We start from the raw sequence: 14768 nt of genomic DNA on the forward strand, positions 1-14768 counted from the left end.
AAGGAAGGAAGGAAGGAAGGAAGGAAGGAAGGAAGGAAGGAAGAAAGAAAGAAAGAAAGAAAGAAAGAAAGAAAGAAAGAAAGAAAGAAAGAAAGAAAGCGAATTGCACAAAGTCATGCGCCTGCTTGATGGAACCCAAGGTCTGCTTGTCTGCTCCAGATCAGGCATTTATCCCTTTGTACTCTTCCATTTTATCCCTTCTTCCGATCTGCCTTTCTTTCTGGAGCTCCCTCCAGGTCTACCTCTGTTCTGATTGTATGGTAGAATCCGTATTTCTCCACCTTTGCTGACTTGTGGGTCAGTTCACAGGGACAGGGAGCATCCTGTGCACTGCTGGGATACTTAGCTGCATCCCTGGCTTCTGCTCAGGCATCCTGGTGCACCACTGGTCCCCTAAAGGACAAAGCTGTTCCTCTTCTCCTGCTGAAACTTACTAAGCCTTAAGTTCTCTCTGCAGCTTCTCCGCGGAGGAGGGTTGTGTGCCAGAAGCATCCTTGCATGGAATTGTCCACGCTGCTGAATCTGGCCCAGGGTTCCGTACAGATGTGCGTGTACTTCACTGAGCCAGTGTTCCTCAGGCTTAGCTGTCTCAGGTCTTAGTGAGAGATGCCCTTATTCCTCAGTCTAGGAACTGAGAGGAGCAGGCAACTGGGCAGTTGCCCTGGGCAACGGGACCTTCTGAGTTTCTCTGGGGAAGAACCCTCCGGTCTTTTGTAGAAAGACAGACATTGGGCTTGAAGTGAGGGCTTCCTATGAGGAAGGCAAAGCTGTTGTCCCTCCTAAAAGGACTCTGCTTGCCTTCAGAAGGAAATTCTGCATCTTTCCTGGGATAACTTTCTCTCTTACATGTAGACAGTTGAGAGAAGGCTAGGCCTTCCTGTTGAGAACCTGGTAAGGATCTGTGGTCCCTTACTCCAGAAATATACATTTGGGCATAGCTTGAGAGGCTGGCCCACAGATGTCAAAGGCTGATTGGCCATCCATCTGTTCAGCCATCCATTGCAGGTTAGGAAGCTTTGCCTTAACCTCACACCTTTGGGAGAGAAGTAGGAAGACTGGGGAGGCGTAGAGACCAATAGTAAAGGAACAAAAGCGGCCATGTACAGCTGACCCTTCCCAGTTCCTGCCCAGGCTGAAGGCAGGACCCAGCTAATGGGAGGAAGAGAGGAAAGCTAGGGACGAGATGAGCAACAAGGCAGGCCCCCTCCTTCCACAGCTGCAGCAGCTCAGCGGGTTAGATGAATAATCTGAGGGGGGAGAGTGACCCTAGAAGAACCCTTTGTTCCAGCTGAGGCTGGAGCAGGGGCACCGAGCCATTCACACGCCATCCCAGGGCATCCTGCTGGGTACTCTGGGGAGGGGGCACTGCAGCCAGTCATGGGACTTGGCCAGGCAGATAGCTTGATGCTCAATGGGGAAGCCAGCTGCATGCTGCTGAGGCTGGGGGAGGGGCTGCGTCCGCCAGCCTTCCTGCAGGCCTTGGTCTGTCTCACAGACTGGAAGGCACTGACTGGAGCACTGGCTGGTCCTGGTTACTCTGTCCTGAGGTGGCTTGATCTTGTCACCCCTTGTCCCAAAAAGTAAAATCTGATGATAGGACTTGCAAGCTCCTTCGTGCCTCCCCACCTGGATTCCTTCACATCAAGAGGCACCGTGATCTGATTTCACCCGTTCTAGCTTGCGTCAGTGCTTGGGGCTGCAAGGTGGAGGCAGGTTTACTTGTGTCTCAGTTTTCTAATTTTGGAAGAAAGCATATAGAGGTGTCTTGGTAGGTGGCAGCTGTCCCCCACTCTTGTTCTGAGCACAACATCCCTTGGTGGCTTTATTTGTCTCCTGACCTTCAGAGATGTTGTGTAAAGATGCCATAGACGGGGCCACGAGGTTCTCTGTGAGCCCAAAGTCCGAAGCTGTCTTTGGGATCATATCTGCCCTGGCAGAGGAAGGAAATCTCTTTGAGTGACAATTCCCCTGGGTTTTTCTCCTCCCCAACCCTGTTGGCTTTGGGTGGACAGGCATCAATGCCCTCTTTTTCCTATTCTTTCTGCCCAGGAATAGCCAGCAGTCTGGAGTGTGCATGTGGTCGGAGCCACTTCACATGTGCAGTGAGCGCGCTTGGCGAATGTACCTGTATCCCCGCCCAGTGGCAGTGTGATGGAGACAATGACTGTGGAGACCACAGCGATGAGGATGGCTGTAGTAAGTAGCATCCCTGGGTTAGCAGGAGGAGATAAAGGATGAACCAAGGAGTGTTTTATGCTTGTGTCCAACTTAGAGTTGGGCTCTTGCAAGGGTGACCGGATGTGGAGAAAGACATCGCTTCTTCACATGTACACATTTAAAAACTTGTATTGCTTTTGGGTAGTTCATGCCTCTAACCCCAATAGGCACACACTTTGAAACGTTGCAAAAGGGCCTGCATGGTGGCTCACACCTTTAATCCTAGCACTTGGGAGGTAGAGACGGGCAGATCTTTTGAGTTCGCACCCAGTCTGGTCTATAATGTGAGTTCCAGGATGGCTGGAGCTAGAGAAACCCCTGTCCAAAAAAAAAAAAAAAAAAAAATCGAGAAAGAGAGAAAAGAAAAAGAAAGAAAAAAAGAAAACAAGAAAAAGAAAGAAAGGAAAAGCAAACTTGGAAAAGGCATAAAAGAAAATACCCTTAAAGACATAAATAGACATTATTAAACAGCTCTTCTTGTATTTGTGAATTCTGTGTGCATGATGCATGCATACTTTTAAAATTTTTTATGTGCTATACATAGGTGCAGATTGTTTTCATGATATTTTAATACTCTGTATAGTCAAAAATATTAAATAAGATAAGCTTTGTAAGAAATCTTATGTCTGGGTGGCTGGTGGGGTTGCTTAGCAGGTAAGGGTGCATGCCACCAAGTCCAGTGACTGTTTGATCCCCAGGACCCATGTGCTGGGCAGAACCAACCCTAGGAAGTTGTTCTCTGACCTCTCCATGGACACTGTGGCTCTTGTGCCTTCTCTCCTGCAAAAGTAATAAACTTTAAAAACAGGGTACAAAGCTATTGAAGAAAACACCTGACCGAGATTGACACACATGCATGTATCTGACTAAGGCTGTGTAGCTCAGGGCTGCTTGCCTTGTATGTGTGAGGTTCTAGGTTCAACCCCCTCCCCATACTGAGAGGAAAAAAAAAAACACCTTGTTATTTAAGCTTGCCTTTCCTCCAGCATTATCACAGACAGACAATGGGCCAGGACGTCCTGTCTTGGATATATATAAATCTCACTGTTAAGCCAATTGTCTGGATTTAAGGGTACATGTCTGGCCCGCAGCATCTATGTCTGATGGTAACTAATTAGTCTAATGGGAACGAAGCTACAACCTGGACCTCATTAACCCTAACCAGCTCAGCTAATTATGATAATAATAAATGCTTCCCTTTCATGTAGCACTTTCATACGCATTATCTCAAAAGACCTCTTGTGAGTTGAGTGCAATTATCCCCTTGTGTAGTCCAAGGAACTACTGCTCAGGGAGGGCAGATGACATCATAGTAATGACTTCTAGAAGTGAAACCCAGATGTGTCAATCATCCTTTAATAAGAGCATAGGAGGGAATTGTGTCCCTCCTAGGATCTCTTGAGGCAGGTCTCATACAGTTCTGGCTGGCCTCAAGCTTGATATGTGGCTGAAGATGACCTTGAACTTTCCATCTTCCTGCCCCTGCCTCCCAAGTGCCAGAGTGACATGTGTTTGCCTCCACACCTAGTTTTATGAGGTGATCAAACCCAGGACCTGATACGTGTTAGGCAATGTTCTACCAACTGACTTACAACCATAGTCCCGCTATTCTCTCCTGCCCAAGTTTTTCTTGCTGCTTCCGCTGGTGTCTTAGACTTGGGGTTTCTGCTGCCCCCCAATTCCCTTCAGCCGATCCCTCTTCCCAGCTGCAGTTTCTCGGGTGCTCTATCTCCCAGGGGACCAGGGATGGGAATGAGGACAATAGGATTTGGAGCAAGGATCTCTGGCCCAGTGTAGCCTGCCTGCCTGACCTTTCCCTTCTCTTGGACCCAGCGCTGCCTACCTGCTCCCCTCTGGACTTCCACTGTGACAACGGCAAGTGCATCCGACGCTCGTGGGTGTGTGACGGGGACAATGACTGTGAAGATGACTCTGATGAGCAGGACTGTCGTGAGTGTTGGGAAGGGCCAGGCGAATTCCACGGGCTCTGTCGGGCACAGGTTTTCAGTCAGAAAATGATGCCCCTGGGTCTATTTGAGCTCTTGGGTCTTCAGCTCTTTTCTGTCCTTTTCCCCTTGTCTCTTGATGAGCTAAGCCCACAAGAGGTGGGCACCTCCCCAGGAGTGCTGGGGCCAGCACTGGGACTGTTGACCACCCTAGAAGGCTTTATTGAGGGACTTGGAGGCAATGTGCTCTCCGGAGCAGCACTGTGCCTGACTCATCTGTGCCCACAGCCCCCCGGGAGTGCGAGGAGGACGAATTCCCCTGCCAGAACGGCTACTGCATTCGGAGTCTGTGGCACTGTGATGGGGACAACGACTGTGGTGACAACAGTGACGAGCAATGCGGTGAGTGGTGCTCTGGGAGCAGAAAGAGGTCAAGAAGGGGGTCCAGGGTAGGAGTGCCTGTGGGAGGAGACAGGAGCAAAGGGCTGTGCTACCTGACCTGAAACTGCTCCAGGGATGTGGTGCAGCTGAGAGAAGGCAGGTGGGCAGAGCAGTCTATCCTGTCAGGAGCGTGGACCTCCCCCTACCCTAGAACGGAAGGAGGATGGTAAGATCCTATGGGACTCCTGTCTCATCGCACCCCTAGACATGCGCAAGTGCTCAGACAAGGAATTCCGCTGCAGCGACGGCAGCTGCATTGCTGAACATTGGTACTGCGATGGTGACACAGACTGCAAAGATGGCTCTGATGAGGAAAGCTGCCGTGAGTGTCCCTACCCCTGAGGCGCTGGGCTGGCACGGTGACCAAGGGCTCCGGTTCCTAGCTAAGGGTTGACTGAGAGGGTCATGTGCAGGCAAGGGAGTGGTCGTTCCAAAGGAGTGATGTCGGGGACATAACTCATATAGATGCTTGCTTAGCAGCCTTGGTTTCTATCCACTTCTGGTCCACTAGCGTGTAGAAGTCTGTAGTGCCATCACAAAGGAAAGCCGGTTTGTAGCATTCTGGAGGAAGACACCTTGCCCCTGTCAAGAATCAGGCCCCTGTCCCTAGTCACTGGGGTCTGAGGAGGGCTGCTTTCCCTTCCAGCTTCAGCAGTACCTTCTCCTCCTTGCAACCTGGAAGAGTTCCAGTGCGCCTATGGCCGCTGCATCCTTGACATCTACCATTGTGACGGAGATGACGACTGTGGAGACTGGTCAGACGAGTCTGACTGCTGTGAGTGCTCTGGCTAGCTGGGAGGAGGGGCAGCCAGACAGGAGGAGCTTCCTCCAGTGTCAGGGCACAGGTGCCAGCTGGGGCGGGCGCTTAGGGGAACAGTGTCTGAATTCCACGGTCCCTCTGGGGAGGAGCTGGAGTGTTGGGAGGGGCGGGAGATGGGACTTTGGGACTTGGGACTTTCTGCTCTTCCATGAGGTGCTGTGTGCACGGTCTGGCTAGAGACAGGAGACCTTTGTTTCCCCAGCCTCCCACCAGCCCTGCCGCTCTGGGGAATTTATGTGTGACAGTGGCCTGTGCATTAACTCGGGCTGGCGCTGTGACGGTGATGCGGACTGTGATGACCAGTCTGATGAACGCAACTGCAGTGAGTTGGGGGTAACATCAAAGGCTTGGGGGGGCCAAGGAGAAGGGTTTGGGTGCAGATAGAGCATGAAGACATACTGAACAGCTATACAGTTGTGTGGTTGCATGCTGCACAGAGGCACTATATCTAAAGGATACTTGTCGCCTAATAGTCCGTAGACTTGTAGACACACCATGGCAGTTAAAATAGTAGGTGGAAATAGGGGACTCTGAGGAAGGGTCACCTGGTTCATAAAGAGATACCTTCTGCAACACCACCATCAAGAAGAGTAGCCTGTGTACTTTGAGAGGCAGAGAGTTTCAGGCTGGGGTGGGAGGACCAGCCTTTTTTCCATTAATTAGATCTTTGCTCTGTCCAGCCACCTCCATGTGCACAGCCGAACAGTTTCGCTGTCGGTCAGGCCGTTGCGTCCGTCTGTCCTGGCGCTGTGATGGGGAGGATGACTGTGCGGACAACAGTGATGAAGAAAACTGTGAGAACACAGGTGGAGTCCCCAGTGGTATCCCCGCCCTGCCCTAATGTTGGGAGTGGGAAGCAGAGAAGCAAAGGGAGCATTGCCATTGCTTTCAATGGCCTGGACTTTCCCTGTCCTTCCCAGTGAGTGGGGTCAGATCCAGCTGTGGGAGCAGAGGAGATAGCACTCGCTATGCAAGCACAAGGACCCAAGTTAAAATCCCTAGCACCCAAGTTAAAAAGCTAGGTATGGCTGTGAGTGCCTGTAACACCACCAGCCTCACCAAATGGCCAGCTCCTGATTCAATGAGACACCTTGTCTCAAGGCAATAAGACAGAGAATGAACGATCAAGTTAACAGATATCGTCCTTGGCCTCTGCACACACAGGTATGGGCACACATACCCATATTCATAGTCACATGCGTGTAGCACACATCCACACAACACATCACATACGGTACACACACATGCACAATCCAGATGTGCTGAGGAACTGGGTACCATTCTTGAACACAGAGTCAAGGCTGTGAGTCTTCGCAGCTGCTCGAATTCTCACTCCCAATCTGGCCTTGGGAGGAAGGGCTGTTGTCCAGCCAGTAGCCCGGTGTCTACTTCCACTCTGCAGGAAGGACTGGCAGTCTCTGTGTCTGCTCCCCGCCCACCCCACCAGTCCCCTGCTAAACCTGGTTCTGACTACGAGGCTACACTCCGACTCTGTCCCCATCACTCATCCATCGTGGAATCCCAGGGAGAAAACAAACTCAGACACTCAACCAGCCTTGTCTGAGCTGTTTCCTGCCTCGGACCCCATCCCTCCCACCTTGATGCTCAGCTGGCTCCACTTTACCCTAGAAAATGACAGGCTCCTGTCCCTTGTGGACTCAAGCCCTGCCCTCCTGTGACCTGACTCTCCCCCTCCTCCCTCTCTTTCTAGGAAGCCCCCAGTGCGCCTCTGATCAGTTCCTGTGTTGGAACGGGCGCTGTATTGGGCAGAGGAAGCTGTGCAACGGGATCAACGACTGCGGTGACAGCAGTGACGAAAGTCCACAGCAGAACTGTCGTGAGTGTCTCTAGCGGGTGGGCCCTGCCCGCGGTTTGTGGCTGAGCCCCACCCCTAGGGTTCAAAGGGAGGCCTCCCTTGGGACTCTCACAGTTTTTGGGAGCTGTTCTTCGTGGTCCAGGTGGAATGCCAAGTTGGCTGGACGAGGGTGGATTCTGGGCTCGTCTCCCAACTCTGGCTTGGCTGTCACAGGGCCCCGGACGGGTGAGGAGAACTGCAATGTTAACAACGGTGGCTGTGCCCAGAAGTGTCAGATGGTGCGAGGGGCAGTACAGTGTACCTGCCACACAGGCTACCGGCTCACAGAGGATGGGAGAACATGCCAGGGTGAGCTGGGGCCTGCTGGGGGGGGGGGGGGCGGGGGGGGGGGGGGGGGGGGGGGGCCGCTGGGTAGGAGCAGCATATAGAAAGCTGGGTGACATATTAGATGGGTGTGACCTTGACTCTTCGTTACACTGACCCTGGGAAGTAGGGATCATTTCTCTCATTTTGCAGATAGGGAAACGGAAGTGCAGAGAGTATAGGTAATTTACCCAAAGCCACACAGCTAGTAAGCAGCCGAGTTGGAGTTTGAAATCTGAGACTCCATGACCTCAAAGCCCGAATCACTGGTTACACAGTTTCCCTCCTGGCTGTGGCAGTGGATGGGGATATGAAGCCAAGGAGACAATGGGGTGGCTTAGGAGTGCGTGGGAAGATGGCTGTAGGCAGGCTTCCTCACCCTGCCTGGTATCCACAGATGTAAACGAATGTGCTGAGGAGGGGTACTGCAGCCAGGGCTGCACAAACAGTGAAGGGGCTTTCCAGTGCTGGTGTGAAGCAGGGTATGAGCTACGGCCCGATCGGCGCAGCTGCAAAGCTCTGGGTAAGGAGGGTTGGCACTTGGCTGGGTGGGCAGAACAGACAAAAGCCAGGTGTTAGAGCTGAGGGATTTGCTAAGATGTGGACTGAGTTTTTTGCAAGTTGCATTCTGAAAGGCGATTGGGTTTGGGGTTAGAAAGGATTCTAGTGTTCTAGTACAAATGTCAGCAGCTTGGGACATGCTCTAGTGGGCAAAGGGCCCCAGCTATGAGCTGAGGGCATGAGGGTGCATGCTGATGGGTATCTGGCTCTGAAGCCCAGTGGGTCCTATTTCTATGCTGTGTCCAGGGCCAGAACCTGTGCTACTGTTTGCCAATCGTATCGACATCCGGCAGGTGCTCCCGCACCGCTCCGAGTATACACTGCTACTGAACAACCTGGAGAACGCCATTGCCCTCGACTTTCATCACAGGCGGGAGCTGGTCTTCTGGTCGGATGTCACCCTGGACCGCATCCTCCGTGCCAACCTTAATGGCAGCAATGTAGAGGAGGTGGTGTCTACTGGGCTAGAGAGCCCAGGTAGGAAAACAAGGCCCTGAGTGGAGAGCCTGGAATGCCATGTGCAAAAAAACACAGCGAAAGGGGTGGGGGTGGGCCAGTGTTTCCAAAGTGCACAAAGCAGAAGGGCTCTTCCAGTGACATCTTGGGTGGAACTCTCAGATAGGAACCAACTGGAGAGTTGAAAATGCTACTCAATTGGTAGGGTGCTTGCTGAGCCTGAACACAAAGCTCTAAGCTTGATTGATCCCCCAAGCATTGCATAAACCCGACATGATGATGCCTGCCATCTGAAGAGGTACAAGCAAAAGGATCAGAAAAGTTCAAGGTCATTCCAGTTTAAGGCCGGGCTGAGATACACGAGACTCCCATCTCCACATACGAAAAGCAATAGCTAATCTGGTGGCCTCAGGCTTATCCTACAAGCAGGTTATTAAGTGGCTAAGAAGTCAGCAGCATCCAGGGCTAGAGTTGCAACTCAGTAGGACAGCACCCGCCTACTTGTGAAAGGCACTGATTTCTATCCGCACGGCAGCGCCAGGGCGTCCAGAGCTCAAGGCCATCCCCAGCTCTGTGTGGATGAAGTGCGTGACCCCGGTCAACTGCTTGACTTCCCTTTCCACTCTGGGAAGCTCAGTGCCTAGTCACAGAGACGATGTGTGTCAGAGTTACAACAAGGTCCTAGCCTCAGAAGCAACGTCTTGTAAGAGTCTGCTCTTGTTTCCAGGACGCAGAGCTACCTAGGGTGAATGGCTGACACTCTTCCCTTGCCTCCTCTCACCAGGGGGCCTAGCAGTGGATTGGGTCCATGACAAGCTCTACTGGACCGACTCTGGGACGTCGAGGATTGAGGTGGCTAATCTGGATGGGGCCCACCGGAAGGTACTGCTGTGGCAGAGCCTAGAGAAGCCCAGAGCCATTGCCCTACACCCCATGGAGGGGTGAGTAGGTGTCTCAAATTTCCAGGTCCCTCCTGCAGTGGGCAGGGATTGTTCTCAGGCCTCTTTCCAGGCGTTGTGGGTCTTCCTCAGAGCAGTGTTGACAATATGGACTCTCTACCCAGATGCCCTTGTGTCCTGGGTCTGTAGTGTGTGGCCAAACATCCTTGGCTTACTCAACCTCTCCGTGTTCCTTCATTTCTCTCTTTCATTCTTTTGTTTCTTTCCTTTTCTTTTGAATATATGTGAGTAAACCCTTCGGACATGCCAGAAGAGGGCATCGGGTCGCATTCCAGGTGGTTGTGAGCCACCATGTGGTTGCTGGGATTTGAACTCAGGACCTCTGGAAGAGCAGTCAGTGCTTTTAACTGCTGAGCCATCTCTCCAACCCCCTCCCTCTTCATTTATTTCTTGGTTGGCAAATTAAAAACAAACACACATATAAAGCAAACATAAAATAGGCATATTCGGGAGGTGACCGCAGAAGGATTGGGACTTCAAGCCCATCTTCAGCTGCAGAGTTGGGGACCAACCTAAGCTACTGAGACCCTGATCTAAATAAAGATACAACTGCTCCTACAAATATTTAAGGTTAAAATAATGAAGCATTTTGAATGGAATAAAAATAAAATATACAAATTAGGTAAGTTTGAACTGCCTAGTGTATTTTTATTAGCCCATAGAGTGGAGCTAATTAAAAAATATTATTAATTTAAAGCAGCCAGTAGTTGAGGTAATTAATATCATTAATTTGAAATAATTTTAAAAATTAATAGACAAGTCTCCTGCATTGAAGTCTCTTGAAATGAAAATTCCTAGCCTCTGGCCTATATACATTCCATGCTACCTCTTGAGGGGATGACTCGTAAGACCCTGCAATTAGATGTCAACTGTTTGAGAAGTATGGTGTGTGGGAGAGGGGGCATAGAACAGGCCAGGCAGCAGAAGAGATTGAGAAAGAAGAGCCTGTGTGTCCTAACATAGACACTGCACTCTCTCGTCGTCTTCACGGGCTCGGGGATTGCTGTCCACTGCTCCGTTTCTAGCGCCGGTTGCACTCCTTCCATAGCAGGCACGTTTAAAAATCTGATGAACAAATGCTCTGTCTCCAGGCACTTCAATCCAGATACTTAAAACATCATTTTACAGAGCTGGTGATACAGCTCTGTGATAAACAGTTGCCTCGCGTTAGGTTCTGGATTTAACTCGTTGGGTTCAGTCTTCAAACACTGGGGGGGAGGGAGGAAGCATTTTAAATAAGTAATTAAAAAAAAAAAAAAGCATATTTCAAAGCCAGGCATGGTAGCATATGCCTTTAATCCTAGTACTCAGTGAAGCAGATGGAGCTCTGAGTTTGAGGCCAGCCTGGTCTACACAGTGAGTTCCAGGCCAGCCTGGTCTACATAGTGAGTGCCAGGTCAGCCAAGGCTATATAGTGAGACCCTGCCTCAAAGATAGATATAGATAGATAGATAGATAGATAGATAGATAGATAGATAGATAGATTGATAGATAGATAGATTGATAGATAATAAACTAACAAACAGATACAAACAAATGAATAAACAAACAAGATGCTTTCCAGGCAAACGGGTGAACCCCAACGTGTAAAGACGTCTCCTGTTCCGTCACCATGGCTGTCATTCATCAGTCCTCCGCCATCCATCTCTTGACTTCCTTTCTTCCTAGAACCATTTATTGGACAGACTGGGGCAACACCCCCCGCATCGAGGCCTCCAGCATGGACGGCTCTGGGCGTCGAATCATTGCTGACACTCATCTTTTCTGGCCCAACGGCCTCACCATCGACTACGCTGGTCGACGCATGTACTGGGTGGATGCTAAGCACCACGTCATCGAGAGGGCCAATCTAGATGGGAGTCACCGCAAGGCTGTCATTAGCCAGGGTGAGGTCTTTGGTGTGCTGTCTTTCATCTCTCTGCTCCTTCCCCAATTCTGCCCCCAGGAGCCTTGGCAGAGGGTGAGATGTGTGTGGCTGCCAGGTCTGGCTGGGCTCAGGGGCCATGGCAGGCCATGTCTGGACTAAGGTCTTTTTGGACTGTCTCCAGGCCTCCCACATCCCTTTGCCATCACAGTGTTTGAAGACAGCTTGTATTGGACAGACTGGCACACCAAGAGCATCAATAGTGCCAACAAGTTTACAGGGAAGAACCAGGAAATCATTCGCAACAAGCTCCACTTTCCTATGGACATTCATACCTTGCACCCCCAGCGCCAGCCCGCAGGTAAAAAAAAAAAAGTCTCACCAAGTGAGCTAGATGTGTCACCAGTGATGTGGCTGCTGGTGCCTCTTGAGAATCCGCCTTGCACTTGTTATAGATACTGTGAATTTGAGTCAGGGAAGTCCAGAGCTGGCATTAACATGGGCTACTTGCTCCCTCTGCTGGACATTTAGGGTAGTACAACATCAGGACTCATCTGGCTTTTTCCATAAAATGCAAACATTTACAGGGTGTCAGGTACTCGTACTCACATCTGGAAAAGATATCGAAATTAATCCCAAATTAATAATTTGTTTTCATTTCAAATGTTATCCCTTTTCCTGGTTTCCACTCTGCAAACCCCTTATCCCATCCCCCCTTACAACGCTTCTATGAGGGTGCTCCCCAACCCATCCATTCCGACCTCATCATCCTAGCATTCCTCTACACTGGGGCATGGAGCCTTCACAAGACCAAGTACCTCCCCTCCCATTGATGCCAGAGATGGCCCCTTCAGTTCCTTCAGTCCTTCCCCTAACTCCTCCATTGGGGTCCCTGGGCTCAGTCCGATGGTTGGCTGCAAACATCCACATCTGTATTGGTCAGGAACTGACAGAGCCTCTCAGGAGACAGCTGTATCAGGCTCCTGTCAGCAAGCACTTCTTGGCATCAACACTAGTGTTTAGGTTTGGTGTCTGCACCCCACAGAGTTCTTTGGCGGGGGGGGGGGGTTCAAGACAGGGTTTCTCTGTGTAGCCCTGGCTGACCTGGAACTCACTTTTGTAGACCAGGCTGGCCTCGAACTCAGAAATCCACCAGCCTCTGCCTCCCAAGTGCTGGCTGGGATTAAAGGCATGTGCCACCACCGCCCGGCCAGAGTTCTTATTTATAAGAAAACCCTCCAACCCTTTGACCTGGTGGGGTCTACCTTTGTAAACGTTTATTTTTCCTGATCATCTTGCTCTGGGCTCTTTGAGCAGGGAAAAACCGCTGTGGGGACAACAATGGAGGTTGCACTCACCTGTGTCTACCCAGTGGCCAGAACTACACCTGTGCCTGCCCCACCGGCTTCCGCAAGATCAACAGCCACGCCTGTGCCCAGAGTAAGTGGGTTTGGGACACCAGCCTCAGAGGAGGTGCCTTGTGGGGACAGTTAGAAGGAGCAGTGAGAGGAGTTGGAGGGAAGGCTTGTCAGGCAGGGAGGGCCAGATTCCGCAAGGAATCCATGACAGACTGTAGAGACCAAGGGCTTCCAAGTCAAAGCTGAGGACCTAAACCCAGTGGTAGCTGGAGGCATCATTCAGTGTACAAACACCTCGGCGGGGCTTAGCTCTCACCTCACCAGGCAGAATGCCTTCCATCTGCACAGAAAGAAGGTCCAATTCCTCTAAAAAGCAGGGCAATGGTTTCCATGGAACTTCTGTCCTTTTAGCCTGATCCATAGAAGAGTTTGTGTTGTTAGAGTAGAGAGCAACTGGGATCCCAGATGATGATCTGTGACCACCAAGTAAAAGATGATAGGATTCCCTGGTCTCTTCCATAATCTCTGCTTTGGTTCCTTAGAGCTCCTACAAGACAATTTTTTTTGAATTAATTTTTTATTAGGTATTTTCCTCATTTACATTTCTAATGCTATCCAAAAAGTCCCCAATACACCCCCCCACTCTCCTACCCACCCACTCCCACTTTTTGGTCCTGGCGTTCCCCTGTACTGGGGCATATAAAGTTTGCAAGTCCAATGGGCCTCTCTTTCCAGTGATGACCAACTAGGCCATCTTTTGATACATATGCAGCTAGAGTCAAGAGCTCCGGGGTACTGGTTAGTTCATAATGTTGTTCCACCTATAGGGTTGCAGATCCCTTTAGCTCCTTGGGTACTTTCTCTAGCTCCTCCATTGGGGGCCCTGTGATCCATCCAATAGCTGACTGTGAGCATCCACTTCTGTGTTTGCTAGGCCCCGGCATTGTCTCACAAGAGACAGCTATATCTGGGTCCTTTCAGCAAAATCTTGCTAGTGTATGCAGTGGTGTCAGCGTTTGGAAGCTGATTATGGGATGGATCCCTGGATATGGCAGTCTTTAGATGGTCCATCCTTTCGTCACAGCTCCAAACTTTATCTGTGTAACTCTTTCCATGGGTGTTTTGTTCCCAATTCTAAGAAGGGACACAGTGTCCACACTTTGGTCTTCGTTCTTCTTGAGTTTCATGCGTTTAACAAATTGTATCTTATATCTTGGGTACTGCTTGTGGACGTTGTACATCGTGGTGCGCACTAGGCTCCGCACCACGATGTACAACGTCCACAAGCAGATACAGATCTTTCACTTCCTTAGTTAGAGTCACGCCAAGGTATTTTATATTGTTTGTGACTATTGAGAAGGGTGTTGTTTCCCTAATTTCTTTCTCAGCCTGTTTATCCTTTGTGTACAGAAAGGCCATTGACTTGCTTGAGTTAATTTTATATCCAGCTACTTCATTGAAGCTGTTTATCAGGCTTAGGAGTTCTCTGGTGGAATTTTTAGGGTCTACAAGACAATTTTACCTTGCAAAGTCATCCCTAGAAATCTCGGAACATAGGTGACCTTATCTAAGGCTAGTCCAGGGAGTTGTTGATCAGGCATAGGGCATGACCAGCAAGAGGGCAGGATTAATTCATTATGTATCCGTCACAACCAATTCAGCATGTATGTATTCATGCTGTATAATCCACTGACTCTCTTAAATCTAATTAAAATTGAATTTGGGAGACTAGGGTGTGGTGGTGTCTATCTAACCCCAGAGCTGGGTGCACAGGGAGGCAGGCAGATCCCTGAAGCTCACAAGCCAGCCAGTCTAGTCAATCAGTGGGGTTTGAATTCACTGAGAGAACTTGTCTCAAAATGAGTAATAAGGTGAAGATGTAGGAGAAGCTGCCCAACTTCCACATGTACACATGTTTACACATACTCATATACAATTTCACAAACATACTGACATACACAGAGGCA

General features: G+C 50.2%; 1 protein-coding gene across 2 annotated transcripts in view; it reads left to right on the forward strand.

Moving 5' to 3' along the window:
• Positions 1 to 14768, forward strand: part of Lrp4 (LDL receptor related protein 4) — a 56960-nt gene that overhangs the window by 11853 nt on the left and 30339 nt on the right. For both annotated transcript variants that reach the window (XM_021185820.1, XM_029474331.1), the window contains exons 2-16: positions 2050 to 2196; positions 4051 to 4167; positions 4452 to 4565; positions 4810 to 4926; positions 5251 to 5379; positions 5627 to 5746; positions 6105 to 6230; positions 7136 to 7261; positions 7454 to 7588; positions 8001 to 8126; positions 8411 to 8641; positions 9405 to 9561; positions 11248 to 11465; positions 11628 to 11804; positions 12761 to 12883. In XM_021185820.1, the coding sequence (XP_021041479.1) occupies positions 2050 to 2196; positions 4051 to 4167; positions 4452 to 4565; positions 4810 to 4926; positions 5251 to 5379; positions 5627 to 5746; positions 6105 to 6230; positions 7136 to 7261; positions 7454 to 7588; positions 8001 to 8126; positions 8411 to 8641; positions 9405 to 9561; positions 11248 to 11465; positions 11628 to 11804; positions 12761 to 12883 (2163 nt within the window). The remainder of the gene's footprint in view (positions 1 to 2049; positions 2197 to 4050; positions 4168 to 4451; positions 4566 to 4809; positions 4927 to 5250; positions 5380 to 5626; positions 5747 to 6104; positions 6231 to 7135; positions 7262 to 7453; positions 7589 to 8000; positions 8127 to 8410; positions 8642 to 9404; positions 9562 to 11247; positions 11466 to 11627; positions 11805 to 12760; positions 12884 to 14768) is intronic.

This window comes from Mus caroli, chromosome 2 (genome assembly GCF_900094665.2).
Source record: "Mus caroli chromosome 2, CAROLI_EIJ_v1.1, whole genome shotgun sequence".
In the NCBI taxonomy this organism is placed as follows: Eukaryota; Metazoa; Chordata; class Mammalia; order Rodentia; family Muridae; genus Mus; species Mus caroli.